The sequence below is a fragment of the Sciurus vulgaris genome (assembly GCF_902686455.1).
Source record: "Sciurus vulgaris genome assembly, chromosome: 16".
NCBI classification, from domain to species: Eukaryota; Metazoa; Chordata; class Mammalia; order Rodentia; family Sciuridae; genus Sciurus; species Sciurus vulgaris.
Window position 1 is genome coordinate 17,258,773 of NC_136477.1, and position 16,014 is coordinate 17,274,786.

The window sequence follows — 16,014 nt, forward strand, 5'->3', positions numbered from 1 at the left end:
CACCCCCTGAGCGCTCACAGTACCCGCGAGGCCTGCAGTGTCCCCTGGCCCGGCTCGCTGTGGGTCTGCTTAGCACCTGAGGCCACCGGTGGACCTGAGTCTGCCCCAAGCTGGCCATGCTTCCCCCCACTTGCAGCTTTTCCCAGCTCCGAGGACCCCACCCAGGAGGCCGGTGGGCACAGGGGCTGCTCAGTCCTGTGTAAATGGGGCAGAGTGCGGGGTCGTGGGGTCCTGGGGGCACTGCAGGCTGAGTGCTTGGTGGGAATTGAAACTACATCTGGAGGCAGCCGTGCAGGAGGCAGGGAGGCCGGAACCACAGAAAGTGAAGTTCCCTTTGACATCTGTCCCTGTGGTCACTCAGATGTGCGTGTGAGGAAGTGGGGGAGGCCTGAGCGGAATCCGCCAGCCCAGCGGGAGAAACAACAGCTGCAGGGAGCAGAGCAGGAGGGAAGCAGCAGGAGGGCGGAGGCTGGGGGGTGCTGAGGGTGGAGGGAAGGGGAGATGGGTGTGAGGACTTCACACGAGGGCCCATCTCCATCCCCACTAAGCCACACGCCAGCTGCAGTGCCTTTGCATGTGCTGTGGCCACTGCCCGGTGGGCCCTTGTTTGCAGCTCTTTGCCTGCCGTGGGCCCTTGCTTCCTCCAGGTCTTCATGCAACATCACCTCCTTGACCCCTCCAGGCCCCTGGCCGTGTCCACCCTCCCGCTCCCTTGTCCCCGACCCTTATTATCACACAATTTTGTCACTGTGTTTATTTTGTCTCCCTGCTGACTGACGGTCCACGGTGGTCTGTATTTTGCAACTTCCGCATCCTCTGCTGGAGGGGAGTGATGTTGGGGGAAGAAATGAATCCCATGGTATTCATGCAGATAATGTTCAGAAGTTACGGCTTAAACAAAATAGAGGTTCATTTCTTTCTCTGAAGAGAGGGCAGCCAGGACTGATGGAGCAATGTCACAAACTTACGGACCCCGGTTCCGTCTACATTATTGCCATGCCAGCGTCATCATGTGGGGTCTACCTCATGGTCCAACGGGGCAGCTAGTGCTCTAGCCATTGGGTCTATATCCCAGCCCCTGGAAGAGGAAGGGGAGAAGGAGATTCACCTCTAGGAAACACCCCAGGATTTCCAACAGACACTTCTGCCTGCTTCTTTACAGATGGACTGCGTAGCACAGCCCTGTGTAGCAGCAAGGAGGCCGGGGGACAGTCCATTTAGTAGCCCCGGGCCCCTGCTGTATTCGAGGATTCTATTACATTATGAAGGCCCAGCAAGAGTGACGGAGACTGGGGGTCCTGTTCTCTGCACTGACCACCTGTTCCCACCGGGGACTCCCTGGGAGCCTCACTGTGGGGCCACGTGATGGGTCTTCCTTCCTCTGGCCAGAGCCCCTGCCCCTCAGAAAGCCGCCAGTGTCCCCGAGGGGTCTCAGGCTCCGCCCACCTCAGGGGCAGAGCGAGGTCCAGCGCTGGCTGCAGCCAGGCAGCCAGTCCCGGGGCCAGGGGCTGCTGTTCAAGGAGCTGGTGTCCAAGCTGGGCCAGAGGGATGGGAAGGGGCTGTGGACGCAGGAGGCAGGAGGTGCCGGAGGCGCCAGGTGGATGGCCCAGGGGAGGCCGGGGCCAGGTGATGGGCTGGGGCAGAGCGGGAGGGCCCGGGTCCCCACTCTTCCCTTCCAGGGCCCCATCCTCCAAGACCCCAGCCTGGGGACTCTTGGGCTTCTCAGCCGGAACGGATCCTGGTGCAGGAAGGGCAGCACTGAGCCACCCCTGGTGCACGACCCCCTTCACCGCCCCCACGCCTGGCTGCTGTCCTGTCCTGCCAGGTGTCTGCCCTGCATCTCCTGCAAAGCCACTCAGGGCTTTCCCCCTGTCCCCGAAACCTCCCCCGGGACTGCCCCAGAGAAGCCACCACTCTGGGAGCTCGGGCCCTGGGGATGGGAGGACGCAGGTGCAGGGCGGGGCGGCGGTGGCATCTGCACGCCCACCCGCCTGGCTTCCGAGCTTCACGGCGCCCAGGTTGCCAGCCAGCTTGTTCCTGGAGTGCCCCGCGCCCCGGGAGCTGGGGACAACAGGAGAATGGGGGCCCGGGCCTCGAGTCCCCTGGACAAACAGCAGCAGCAGCAGCTGAAGGGTGAGCAGGGGCAGTGGGGAGCGGCAGGCCGCGCGAGAGCGGGATGTTTTAAGTGTAAGTATGTCCCGAATTTTGCATGGGATGTACTTATGCTGAAGAGGATTCCTTATTTAAGTGAAATTCACATGTAACTAATGTCCTACATTTTTATTTGGTAAATCTGGTGACCTGTTCAGGGCAGGGTCTCAGCGAGGGGCATGGGACCGGGTGGGAGGGGTCCTGGGCACAGTAGGACCCCAAAGGATGGCCCTCTGCATGGGCCCTGGGGACCAAGGCTCAGTCTCCTTGAGACTACAAGGAGTTGGAGCCAGATCTGGTGCCACAGACGTCACTGTGTCCTCTCATGTGGACATTGAGCACCTACTGTGTGCGATTCCTGGGAACACAGTGACGAAAAAGGACAAGTCATGGTCACCCAAATGACAGTTGGATTGGAAATCATGGTGGGAGTGACAGACTAGGGAGAGGGTGGTGCCGCCAGGGCTGGGCGTGCGATAGAGGTGGCAGGAGATGCAGAACCTTATGCCATAGGAGGAGCCACACGTGCAAGGGCCTGTGGTACATGTTGCAGACTGCCCAAGTTCAGAGCCAGGCCCTGGCCTCACTCGCTGCGCGCCCTCTGTGAGCGATGTCCCCTGTCTGGGACTCATTCTCTTGTCTGTTAATAGGCGGCGGCGCCTACCTGATAAAACTGATGGAAGGATGCAGGGAGTCACCCTGTGCAGACTGGAGATTTTTTTTTCCTATAGGGGGGCTTAAATAAAATTAGGATTTAGCTGGTGTGGTGGTGCATACCTTATAATCCCAGTTACTTGGGAGACTGAGGCAGGAGAATTGTAAGTTCAAGATCAGCTTGGGCAACTTAGGAAGACCCTGTGTCAAAATAAAAAATAAAAAGTGTCTGGGATGTAGCTCAGTGGTAGAGTTTGCCTAGCATGTGTGAAGCCCTGGGTTCAATTCTCAGTACTGAAAAAAAAAAAAAAAAGTGAAGGTGTACTTTTCTCTTATGGAGAAATAAGGAGACAGGCTGGCTGGAAAAAGACACCCAAACTCCTTAAACTCCTTTTGTCTCAGAGATTCTACGCCCCAGGTTAGGTTACCTCATAGCACAAACCAACTGCTGGAGCTGCAGCCATCAGGCCCACATTCCAGGTAGGAGGGCGGAAGTACAGTCAAGTGCACACATCTTAGGGCAAGAGTTGAAGAACTTTGACATTTGGATGATTACCTCCTAGATCAGGATACAGAGCACTTCCATCACCCCAGAATGTTCCCACTTTTTGGTGGGGGCTCTGGGGGTGGAACCCTATTAGGCAAGGGCTCACCACTGAGCCACGCCCCCCAGGCCTGCAGTGGGGTTTTTAAAAGCCTGTGAAAATCTCCCCAGGCCAAGGGGCCCGAGGAACCCTGGGGAGGGGGTGGATCCGCTGGCTGTACTGACTGGGGTGTGAGACACCAGTCTGGCCTGTCGCCTGTCCCAGGGGTACAGGAACGAGAGCTGAGGGCGAGTGGGATTCAGGGCACCTCTCCAGCAGCTTCCGGGGCGCTCCCCCATCTGTTCTTTTCCTTGGCAGCTGTTCAGAGCCCAATGTGTCCCTTTGTCCCGGCAGGCGAGGTGGACGTCCTGTTGAGGAACTTCCTGCCTTGCTACCGCCAGCAGCTGGCCACTTCTGTCCTGAGGCAGATCTCTCGAGAGCTGCACCCCCAGGAGCCAGCCGAATGCCAGCTGTTTCGCAGCAAAGTGGGTGCCACTGGGGGCAGGGGCCTGGGTACCCGGGGACCCTCCTCGGCCCACACGCCCTGCCTCAGACCTTAGCAACTTTAAATATTCATCCCCGTGAGTTGCTTCATGCAACATCTCTGGTTAGGACCCTAAGGACACGTGGTGCCTGACAGAGACCCCAGGGCCTGTAATCCCAGCAACTCTGAGGCTGAGGCAGAAGGATCACAAGCTCGAGGCCAGCCTCAGCCACTTAGTGAGACCCTGTCTCAAAATAAAATATAAAAAGGGCCGGGGATGTGGCTCAGTGGTAGAGCAGCCCTGGGTTCAGTCCCCAGTACTAAAAGGAAAAGAAGGGGAGTGGAGAGGCTGAGGCAGGAGGACTCCTTGAGCTCAGGAGTTCGAGGCCAAACTGGGCAACAGCTCAGGAGGAGGAGGGGCGGAGAGTGCGACAGCAGGCCGATCGCCCTTCACTCGGTGGCACCTGGGACACAGCCAGAGCTGTCCGGGTGATGGAGACGCTGGGGTCTCCGCCCGCACCCGCAGCACCCGCTGGTCCTTCCTTGTGCAGAAGCTGCCGCGCGTCCGCGAGCACCGGGGAGCCCTGATGCAGCTGCAGGGCCACCCGCCCCGGTGGCAGCCGGTCTTCTGCGTTCTGCGCGGGGACGGTCGTCTGGAATGGTTCAGGCACAAAGAGGTGAGCGATGCCCCGCGGGCCTCCTGCTTCTGGCATCTTCCATCCTGCCCTCTCCGGGCACGAGTGTGGGGCCAGCTCCGGCAGGGTGCCCTAAGGGTCTTGGGGACACCCGGGATGAATCGAGAGCCCCTGAATACTTGGCCTGGGTGGGCGGCCACTCGGGTCGCGGTCTGTTGCGCTGCGTGGGTGAACGAGGCCAGGTCGGGTGGGATGGAGGTGGGGGAGGTCACGGGTGCCCTGGACTTGCTTTCCACCTCTGTGAAATGGGGCGACGGTGGTCCGTGCTGCGCAGGGCTTGGGGGTTTGGTGGGGAGATTCTCCCCAGTACCGGAGTCCAGCTCAGCCCGGGGGGCGGGCGGGCGGGGCCGGTGGTGGGAGGGCGGGGCGCTGGGGCGGGACCGGTGGTGAGAGGGCGGGGCGCTGGGGCGGGAGGGCGGGGCCGTGGAGGAAGGCGGGGCAGGGGCGGTGTTTTCTGGGGACAGGAGGCCGCCCCTTGATTCTGCAGGACTTTGAAAATGGGGCCCACGTGCTCGGCTCCACCGCCCTGACGGGGTACACGCTCCTGACCTCGCAGCCTGAGTACCTCCGCCTTTTGGACGCACTCTGCCCAGACTCCTCGGGTAAGGCTCCTAGAGTCCCCCAAAGCAGGTTTCTCGGCTCAGCACGGTGGCTTGGAGCCAGACCTTTCTTTGCTGGTGGGGACCACCCTGCCTGCACCCCAGGAGCTGACAGCACCCCTGGCTCCACACACTCCGTGGCTGTGGCAAGCCCCCTCCCGGGTGTGGCAACCAACAGTGTCTCCAGATGTCGCCACGGGTACCCTGGCGGGCAGCATTGACCCTGAGTGAGCACTCCCACTCTGAGAAGAAAAACCCCACGCTCTCCAGGGCTGAGAGGAGCGGTGAGATCACCAGAGCGGGACCAAAATAGCAGAGGGTAAAAGCCAGAAAACCCAGTGTCAGCGGGCTTGCGGGGAGATGGACACTGGAGGTGGACCATCCCTCCGCTGAGGGCTCTTGTGTGCAGCATGAACATGTGGGGGTGTCCCCCTCTCTTTCTCCCTCTCTCTTCCTCTTCCTCCTCCAATACGGTGTAGAAAAGGTTCAGGGGAAGAAGCGGCATCCCTGGGCCAGTGTGTGCTTGCGGTGCTATCTTGGGCCTGACCAGCCAGCGTCCTTGTCACCGACAGCCCCATTTCACAGATGAGGATGTTAAGGCTGCGGAGTGTCCCATGGTTAGTAAGGCACAAAGCCAGACTTCCACCCTCTGCGTCACCACTGAGCCCAACCTGCCGGCAAACGATGCAGATGTAGCACAGAAAACAGCCGCAGAAACGTGGCTCTGGTTCAAGACAAGTACCCACCCTTCCCGGGTTGATTGGACAAACGACGGCTGTCCCTGAGGAAGGGAAATTGCACCTGTCCAAGGAGCCCCAGACACATCAAGGAAAAACAGCCAGAGGCAGACCAGAGGACCCCATCTTGTTACAAAGGTGCATCCCACGCATGTGCATGAAGATTAAATTTTTAAATTTTTGTTTATTTCGCAGCGCTGGGGGTGGAACCCGGGCCCTCTTGCATGGTGGGCAAGGGCTCTGCCACTGAGCCACACCCGGCCCACACGCAGATTTCAAAATCGGGATCACGTCCAGATCTCTGAGCGGAAGGAGCAGGAACTTCCACTCTCCATCTGGGGATCTTTTCACGGTCTGGATGTATCACACTGGAAATTACAGAATACTGAGGACTTAGGAGAGCCCAGATAAATTCACCCAAAATAAGTACATTCCTTTTATCCAACTCGGAGTTCTAGGTCATCAGTGTCATATTAAGTGCATTTTACAGGCAAGAAAAAACCGAGGTTTAAAATGAGGAAAAAGTGTGTCCTATTTGTGGAGCCCAGAAAATGGTTGCGACAGGTTTGAACGGAGGTCTGACTGACTCCAGAACCCCACAGAAAGAAGACACTGGGATCGATTGGCGATGGCTGCCTGGAGGCCGTTGAGGAGGAAGCTGAGGCTGGGGGAAAGTGCTGGGATGGATTGGTGATGTCTGCCCTGGGCGTGCGCGGGGAGGAAAGCGCCCTGCCTTAGGAGGTTCTGAAGTGAGGACAGTGGCAACCCTAGTGACAACCCTAATGACGTGGTTCACGCTTATTGAGCGACTCCCCACCCTGGAGGCTGCCGTCTGTTTTGTGGGTATCTTTCAGTGATGATCTGATTTCTTCTGTCTGCTTTCAGGGGACCATGTGCAGGAAGAGACTGACCCCCTCTTGGAAGAGCCTGTGAGCTTCCCCCTATTCCTCCAGCACCCCTTCCGCCGGCACCTCTGCTTCTCTGCAGCCACCAGGGAGGCACAGCGTGCCTGGCGGCTAGCCCTGCAGGGTGGCATCCGACTTCGGGGCACAGGTTGGTTACAGGAAGTTTTAGGCAGCAGTGGGGTTCAGGGTTTGGAGTCAGATGACTCTCTCACGGTGGGACATTTTCAAGCCTCAGTTTTTTTATCCATAAAATGGGTTGAGGAGAAGACGAAGGGGACACCTGGCACACCTGGGCTGTGGTGGAGTTACAGACTGTGTCCTGTGGGAGCTCAGCCTCTGGGGGTCAGGGAGGGCTTTCCAGAGTAGGGGATGTCGAAGCCGAGGTCCAGAAAAGACAGGGGCTCAGCCAGGGGAAGAAGGGAAACAAGATGGGCACATACAGTTGAACAGGTTGTTGACTGCACAAAGGTACCCCCCCCCCCAGGGGCAGCTGGGGTCTTCTCTGGCGGTTGCCCAGGGGTTTCCCCTTCCTAAATCGAATAAAGGTGGCTTGTGGGCTGGTGGCGGTCCTGCGGGAGTGTTTTCTGCGGGAGGGTTCTGCTTATGCAAAGAGCCGGAGGCGGGTGAAACGAGGGTGTTCCTGGTGAGGTGAGGGGCTTCCTCCGGGTGTTGGGGAGCCAGGCGGGGGAAGGGTGAACGTAACTGCGGCGCCGCCCCTCAGTCCTGCAGCGAAGCCAGGCCCCGGCTGCCCGGGCCTTCCTGGACGCCGTCCGGCTCTACCGGCAGCATCGAGGCCACTTCGGCGAGGACGACGTGACGCTGGGCTCGGACGCGGAGGTCAGTGGTCCTCGCGCTCGCCCAGGGCCGCCCGGGCCGCCCCGGCCCGCCTTGCTCCACGCCCTGTCTCGCAGGTGCTGAGCGCGGTGCTGCTGCGGGAGCTGCTGCCGGCGACGCGGGCCCAGACCCTGCCGGCGCTGCGGGGTGCTGGCCGCGCCCGGGCCTGGGCCTGGACCGAGGTACGCGAGGCGTGGGGGCCGGGAGGACGGGATCGGCGGGTGGCCCAGGTTCTCCGTGCCCGCCACTGTCGCCTCACTCTCTCCGGGTCCTTGTTCCTCCCGCACCGCGTCCTGTGCTGGGCAGCTGCTGGACGCCGTCTACGCCGCGGTCCTGGCTGGCGCCTCTGCGGGGCTTCGCGCCTTCCAGCCCGAGAAGGACGAGCTGCTGGCGTCCCTGGAGAGGACCATCCGCCCGGATGTGGACCAGATGCTGCAGCTTCAGGAGCGCGTGGCGGGGAGGCTGCGGGGTGAGGCCCCGGAGGCCAGGCGTGGGGGCGGGGCCAGAGCGGAGAGGGGCGGGGCCCAGGTGCGGAGGGGGCGGGACCAGAGCGGAGAGGGGCGGGGCCCAGGTGCGGAGGGGGCGGGGCCTGGAGCGAGAGCAGGGCCTGGGCGGCAGGTGGGTCAGGAGGGTGGGGGGCCGATCCGCCAGGGGCGCTTCGGTCCACCACGCCCTGCTGAGCCCGGGTCCCGCCCGCACCTGTCCGTGGGGTGCTTTTGGAGGGGACCTCAGGCCGGTGCCTTCCACAAGCAGCGGATGTCCAGGCCCCGCTGAGGTCCTGCCTGCGCCGGAAGGTGGACATGCAGCTGTCCCAGGTCGCGCAGGCGCTGCTGAGCACCGTGGACGCCGCGCTGGAAGCCGTGCGGACCCTCCTAGCCCAGGGCATGGACCGTCTTTCTCGCCACTTGCGTGGGAACCCCTCCGGCGCGCGGCTGCGCAGAGAGGTGAGCGCCCGTGGGCGCCCAGGCTTCTTTCCTGTTCAAAACCTTCTCTGAACTTTGAGGCCGCTCTTTATGCATTGTGGCCCTTGGTGGATGCGCCCTCATCACCTCGCGGCAGGCATTCTGGCTCAGTGAAACCTGAGCGGAGCTGCGCGCCTGTCATCCCAGCTTCTCCAGAGGCTGGGGCAGGAGGATCGCGAGTTCAAAGCCGGCCTCAGCAAGTCAGCAAGGCCCTAAGCAGCTCAGAGAGACCCGTCCCTAAACAAAAAATGAAAAGGGCTGGGGATGTGGCTCAGTGGTTAAGCACCCCTGGGTTCAGTACCCGCTACCAAGAAGGAAGGGAGGGAGGGAGGAGGAAGAAGGGCCGGACTCCATTGTGCAGCTCCAGAGCCCAGCGCAGAAAGGGCAGAGGAGATTCCGACCGCGTGTGTGTCCATCTACCCTCATTCATGCCAACACCACTCCTTACCATTTTTCCAGGTTTTTCTACTTTATGTCCGTCTCACCAGACCTCCTGTCACTTGCCGAGGTTTTGGTGACAGCTGAGGGGGATGTCTCTCCACTTGCACTTCTCCCTCAGCAAACTGGCCACGGGCACCTGGGCCCTGCTTTTCTATCTGCTGATGGCGACTCTCTCACCTGCCCCGCCCGCCCTGCCCCAGCGCAGGTTTACGAGTTCGGGGAGATGCCGTGGGACCCGGAGCTGATGCAGAAGTGCTACCGCGAGGCGGAGCGCAGCCGCGGGAGCCTGGCGCAGCTGGCAGCACCGTTCGGCTTCCTGGGGACACAGAGCTTAGTGTTTGGGGTCCAGGATCTTGCACAGCAGGTGAGGCGGGCATGAGGCCACGGTGACCGTCAGAGCTGACCTTCCCTCACCAGACCCCTCACGTGGACATGAGCTGGGGACCAGGGCTGACGTGGGCTGTGCAGGATGCCCCAGGAGCCCTGAGGAGCCCCCATCCATCTCCAGGGTTGGCGGGACTTCCCAGGGGGAGGGGACTTCCAGGCTGAGGCAGGGGCGGGAGATTTCCTGTGTGGAAAGGACGGTGTTGAGAGAACCAGTCCGTATTTCTGGAAAAATGAAGCAATTTTGAGAGTGTCTTCCAAAAGAGGGTGAAAAGACAGTTGGGCCCGGTGGGTGGGCAGGGCTTTGAATATGGGGCTCAGGGGACCCACCTGCTCTGTCCCTAGGGTAATGGAGAGCTGCAGCAGGTGTGTGAGGAGGGGAGGAGCATGACTGGATCCAAGGCTTAGGAAGCCCGGCCTGCCTCAGGGAGCACAGGCTGTTGGAGACAGGAGTGCAGGAGGCAGAGAGGAGGCCTGAACCAGGAGGGGGACATCCATGGGAGAAATGGGAAGTGTTTGGAAGGCGGAGGCTGTGGGGCCTGCTGATGAACATGGTGCGTGTAGGAGACGGACTAAGATGATCCAGTGCTGCCTGGTACAGTTGTTCAGTTTGCACACTGCACAAAACACTTTGCAGTATAGTCGACTTGGGCTGGGTCTCCACTTCCCAGTCCCGGCGTCCTGGCACCACCCCCTCTTCCTAAGAGGAGAGGCAGGTGGAGGAGGTGGAGGGGAGGTGGTCAATGCCCAGAAGGGTTGGGCTGGGCAGTCACATCATCCCACCACCTCTTCCCACAGCTTATGGCCAATGCCGTGGCCACCTTTCTGCAGCTGGCCGACCAGTGTCTGACCACCTCCCTGGACTGCCACCAGGCTGCTGAGCAGCTGGGGAGAGTTGGAGGGCGGGTGCTGAAGGTGAGGAATGCCGGGAGGGCTGCGGTGGGCCAGGGTGCTGAGATGGCAGCTGGACAGGCCACTGGGCGTTTCGTGCAGAAGCTGCGGTCGGACAGTGAGTCGGCGCAGCGGAGGTGCGTCCGAGGCTGGCTGCTGTGCATCTTCCTGCCCTTCGTGCTGAGCGAGCTCCCCGTGAGTCCAGGGGGCGGGGCCAGGCGGGCCTGCCCAGGAGCTGCCTCCAGGGCTCTGTAGAGGGGACAGAGCCTTCCTCCCTGACAAAGCCACTGTCATGATTAGGCTTTTCTTCCCCGAATCCTGGGACTGGACCAGGTGGCTCTTCTTGGTCGTCTGCCTCCCTCATGACCCTTTACCTGCAATGTGAGCTGGGTGGGTCCCCATGTTGCCCACACCAGGTGGTGGAGGGAAGAGGCAGATGTGGAGTATGTGAGTTGCCAGGTGATCAGGAAGGGTCTCCCTGAGAAATGACACTTGAAAAGCAAGGAACTAACAGGACAAGCTGTGTGTCCTGGAAGGGTGTTTCAGGCAGAGGCATAGCATGTGCAAAGGCCCTGAAGCAGGAGTGTGTCTAATCGCCTCTTAAAGGACCCATCTCTCATCACAGCATTGGGGATTAAATTTCTAACTCATGAGCTCTGGGGGACACGGTCGAACCATAGCCTCTTGTTAATACTGCTCATCTGCACAACAGCCCTAGGAAATAGGGTCACCGAGTCCATTTTATAGATAAGGAAACTGAGGCCTAAGTTCCCCCAGCTAATCAGGGCCCAGATCCCTGGGTCTGCAGAGGTCCTGTCTCCAGCCTAGCCTATAACCCACCACAGTTCCGGAAGCTGCCTGAGTTTGAGGGGGACGTCCTTGCCGTGGGCAGCCAGGCCCTGACTACTGAGGGCATCTACGAGGGTGTCATCCGGGGCGTCTTGCTGCAGAAGATCGACCAAGGTGAGCCCGCCCTGCCCTGCAGAGCCTCAGGAGAGCAGCCCTGGCCAAGTCCTGCCCCCCCAGCGCCTCTCACTCTCCTGGACACTTGCCCTTTAACCTAGGGTCGGGGTGGGGCGGAGGGTCCCAGGTGGACGGGAGGGAGCCTGAAGGAGGGGGATTAGAGGACAGACGCCAAGTCAAACCACAACAACAGAGCCAGGAATGGACTTCATAGCCCTTCATTTAACCGCTTCCCTGTTCCACGCTGGGCAGGCGCTCAGGTCCCCGGGGTTCTCAGACTTGGGGCAGGCCCCTCAGGAGCTCCTGGGCTGGGAAGCAGCTCTAGAAACTTCCCCCTCCTGTCAGTTTGCTCATGAGCCCATGCCTGTGACCACGGACCCTGTGTGTTAGTGTGTGTGGGGGGCAGCAGGTGATGGCAGTTCAGGGATGTCCTGGCATCTATGTACCGTCTTGCTGGTGCACAGGGTGTGAGGGGAAGGCTGGAGGCTGCTGGAGCAGATGGGCAAGGACTTGGATGACAGGAAGAGGAATTTGGACTTTATTGTCTAGGCAATAGGGAGCCATAGAGGGTGTGTGAGCAGTGAGAGCAGTCACACTGGAGGCTATGAAGGAAGCTACAGCCATGGTCCTGGGACAAAGAGTGGGCCCCAGCAGAGGCAGCAGCCAAGGGGATGGAGCCCTTGGAGTGAAGAGTGAGGTCAAGAACAGAGAGGAATCTCCAAAGAGCCTGTATTTGAAGGATACAGAGAGAAGGAGGGAATGTAGAAAGTCAGAGAGGTGGCAGAGACCCAGAGACACTGAGATCTCAGGAGCCAGAGGATCAGGGTGAGGCTGTCCTTGCCTGTGGGTGACCAAACAAGAACCAAGCTTCCTTTAAACAGCAGAAGTTAAAAAAAAAAAAAAAAAAAAAAAAGACATTTTCTGACTGCAAAATTAAACCCAGACACAGATGGCCTGGGTGAGTTTCTGAACCTAGAGGAGGTATGTGTCCTTAAGGGTTCCATCGTCAATTGATTTCTGATGTCTGTTCAGATCAGTGTGTTGGAAGCAGGGTTGATGTCTCCAGGTTGGATGAGTGTGAGCATAAGTTAGCAATGTCTGCAGCTGGCACGGGTGTGGCAAGAGGCTCCCTGCCAGCTACTTGCTTAGGATTCCCAGTTAAGACCTCGTCTCCACCCTTGGCACTTGGGCCGCCTCTCTGGAAGAGTGCCTGGAAGCCCTTGGGTACCTGGGCCTCCCCAGATGCACCCAGGGTTTATCTCTTACTTCAGAATTGAAGAAGGGCCTTGGCACCAGCGACACACCCTGCCCTCACGTTGATGACTCAGAGGCCCCATTGCACCAGGAGGGAGTGGGTAAGGGCTCAGAGCTGGGCACTGCAGTGAGCTGCTAAAGGGCTGGGGCGGTACAGGGTGTCTCGTATCCCTGTGAGCGTGGCTTTGGGGCTGGAACAGCACATCTCTCCTCTCCTGCACTGCCAGGTGGGCCAAGCTGGTGACGTACGAGGTGAGAGAAGCCACGTGGGACCCTGAGTTGCCGAAAGACCCTGCAGGCCCAGGTGCTGACATGCCTGTGGCCTCAGCCCTGGGAGCTGAGCTGGAACTGAGCCTCAACCCCTCTCATCTGGCCAGGACAGAGTGGGATGCTCCCCAGCAGCTACTTCCCATCATCAGCACCAGAAGGGGAGGCTGTGGCCACGGGACCCTTGAGTTTATCATCAACCAGGGCACTGCAAGATGGGCTTGGGGGGGGGGTCAATTTGTTACACAGCGATAGCTAACTAATACCCTTCAGGAGCAGCATCCTGTCGCCAGTTCCTGCAGATAAATGGATGCATATTCACACTAACTGGCACAAATGGCTGAACAGTCTTGGACTTTTTTTTCTTTATCTTTTCTTTCTTTCTTTCTTTTTTTTGGTACTGGGGATTGAACCCAGATGTGCTTAACCACTGAGCCACATCCCCAGCCCTTTTTTGTATTTTATTTAGAGACAGGGTCTCACTGAGTTGCTGAGCACCTCGCTAAGTTGCTGAGGCTGGCTTTGAACTCATAATCCTCCTGCCTTAGCCTCCCAAACTGCTGGGATTACAGGCGGGTGCCACCGCATCTGGCCCCTGAGACTTTTTAACTAGAACCAAACTATGGGGTGTTTTGTTCCTGGTCTTTCACATGAACAGCTAAGGCTGCAGGGAATATCCTTGTACAGTCAGCTCTCTGGATATGTGGGATTCACATCTGGGAATTCAACCACCCATGGATCAAAAATATTTGAGAAAAAGTTGCATCTGACCTGCACACGTGCCGGCTTTGGCAGAACTGCCATGGATTCCAGGGCTTCCTCATGCTGGGAGAAGCTCCGGAAGTGCTCTACCACTGAGCTACAATCCCAGCCCCAGACTTTTTGGTCATTATTTCCTTAAACAATACAATGTAATGACCATTTACTTAGTATATACATTGTATCGAATAAAGTCTACAGGAGGCAAATATTATGCCACTTTACATACAAAGCTTAAGCATTCAAGGGTTTTGGTGTCTCTAGGGACCCCAGGAACCAATCCCCAGCAACCAAGGGACAACCGTACATACTTTTCAAGCAAGCGCAGATTGACCCCCCAGGGGAAATCTCAGGGTGTAGAGGGAAGCATCTGTCATTTCCTCAGTGGTCTCCAAAGCATGCTTCTGCAATCAGGCAGCTTAGCCAGTGTTTTTAGCTCCTCCTTCAAGAGCCTTCTGTTCCTGTCCTTACCCACTGATGGGGTTGCTCACCCATTTCTCTCACATTCTCGTTACGTCCCCAGTCTGTTCTGCACCAGGCCCCTGACGTGCTGATTTTTTTGGGCACCCTTATGATACCATTTTACAGATGAGGAAACCGAGGCTCAGCTTGCTCCAAGCTGCCAGGCTCCAGTGCTGGCATCTGCCACCGCGCCCACTGCCTCCCCAGGACATTTGGAGCTGAGTTCACCCACAGCCCTCCTCGTGTCCACTGGCTGAACGTCTCTGAGTGGAAGTTCTGGGCCAAAGCTGACTGCATAGGAACCCCAAGGAATCCCTCTGAGACGAGCTCCGGAGACATGTGGGATTAGGCTTTTCTAAGCCCCGTTCCTCTGGGAAAACGGTGTCTTTTTATACTCCCACGGCTTGTGTGCACTTTGTACACATCTTTTTCCACACTAGAACTTTTAATTAAAAGAAAAAAAACTGTTAATTTGATACTCATTGTCTTATTTTGAATTGCTTTGATTACTAAATTGAACTTAAAATATGTTTATTGACCATCTGTGATTTTTTGGGTCATTTTTAAGGGTAATTGTGTCTTTTACCTACTTTTCAGGATCGTAGAGTGTTTTCTTGTTGATAAGGAACAACTCTTTGTATATTAAGGATAGTGATGCTTCGTGATACGGGTCAGGAAATTTTCTTCTCAGTTTGTGCTGAGCTATTTGGGTTTACTTGCTCTCCCCAAAACATTCCTTTGCGGGGACAGGTGCTGGGGATGGGACCCGAGTGCTCAGGGCAGCCCCTCCACCGGGAGCTGTCCTCAGCCCCCAATCTCGGCATCAGATTCCCCCTTAGTTACTGACTTCCCTCTGCTTGCCAAAAAAGTCATCTGTTCACTGGAGTTTGGCGGCTCCTCCAGTGTCACCGCCTGTCCAGCTGCTTCCGGAGTTAGTCTCAGGGATTTCCCTGGTCTTCCTCTGCGGTCAGCTTCAGAGGGACCTGTACGCTCAAGATGATTTCCTTCCATTCTGTCCTGGGTTTTCCGTCTTTCCCAAGAGGATGAGATAAGCCTGAGCTTTCCAGACTTTTCTTCCAACTCGAACTTCTGAGATAAATTTGTACTTTCTAGGCTGGAGGCGTGGCTCAGTGGTGGAGGCGTGGCTCAGTGGTGGAGCCCTTGCCTTGCTTATGGGAAGCCAGGGGTTCCGCCCCCAGCCCGGCACCCCCACCCCACCCCCGTTCCAAAAAAAAAAAAAAAAAAAAAAAAAGGCTTCACAACCTCCTGCTGTGTTCCTCTTACCCAGGATACCCAGGACAGGATGTAGCTGTTAATTCTGGAAACATTGTAGCAATAAGAATTCGTTATCCTGCTCTCTTTGACAAAGCCATTGTTTGCCCTCTAAATCTTTCCAGATGAAATGAGACATCTTGTCACCTTGTTTTTCTTACTTAATATGAAAGGTCTTTCCTTATCAAATCTAGAATATAAATTCATTTTTGCCTTTTGTGGAAAGTTTCAAATCCCCCTCAAAACAGAGATCCGTCGGGGGTGTTGTGCACGTGGGGTTGTACTTCGTGTGCCCTGTGTTCAACGATATTGGACCATCTTGACCCCATCTTCATAAATAAACGTGTTTGAGTGGCATTCTTAAAAGTTCATTTTTAGGAACACGATTAGAAAGTACATTATAGGGGTCTGGGGTTGTGGCTCAGTGGTTGAGCGCCTGCCTACCATGTGTGAGGCACTGGATTTGATCCCCAGCACCGCATACAAATAAAATAAAGGTTCATTAACGACTAAAAAAAAAAAAAAAAAAAAAAAAAAGTAAAAGAAAGTTCATTATAAAACCGGACTCCGTGGAGCACCCCTGTAATTCCAGCGGGGATCGGGAGGCCGAGGTAGGAGGATTGCCAGTTCAAAGACAGCCTCAGCAACTTCGCGAGGGGCTAAGTAACTCGGTGAGACCGGCTCTAAATAAAATAAGAAAAAGGGGTGGGGATGTG

At 57.5% G+C, this 16,014-nt stretch overlaps 1 protein-coding gene across 1 annotated transcript; it reads left to right on the top strand.

Annotated features, from left to right (window-relative positions):
• Window positions 1-2,059: 2,059 nt before the first annotated feature.
• Window positions 2,060-14,467, top strand: NIBAN3 (niban apoptosis regulator 3). Its single transcript, XM_079115239.1, has 14 exons — window positions 2,060-2,133; window positions 3,744-3,874; window positions 4,425-4,550; window positions 5,056-5,170; window positions 6,790-6,957; window positions 7,531-7,646; window positions 7,721-7,825; window positions 7,950-8,112; window positions 8,397-8,587; window positions 9,252-9,410; window positions 10,229-10,345; window positions 10,424-10,516; window positions 11,167-11,284; window positions 12,556-14,467. Exons 1-14 carry the CDS (start codon window positions 2,079-2,081, stop codon window positions 12,675-12,677), a joined length of 1,779 nt encoding a protein of 592 aa, XP_078971365.1. The 5' UTR covers window positions 2,060-2,078; the 3' UTR covers window positions 12,678-14,467.
• The last annotated feature ends 1,547 nt before the right edge of the window (window positions 14,468-16,014 follow it).

Bases quoted from the DNA above. Each gene is read 5' to 3' on its own strand.
- NIBAN3 (XM_079115239.1), top strand. From the start codon at position 2,079: ATGGGGGCCCGGGCCTCGAGTCCCCTGGACAAACAGCAGCAGCAGCAG. The intron at 7,647-7,720 runs GTCAGTGGTCCT...CCTGTCTCGCAG, and splicing joins CGCTGGGCTCGGACGCGGAG to GTGCTGAGCGCGGTGCTGCT. The intron at 11,285-12,555 runs GTGAGCCCGCCC...CTCTTACTTCAG, and splicing joins GCTGCAGAAGATCGACCAAG to AATTGAAGAAGGGCCTTGGC.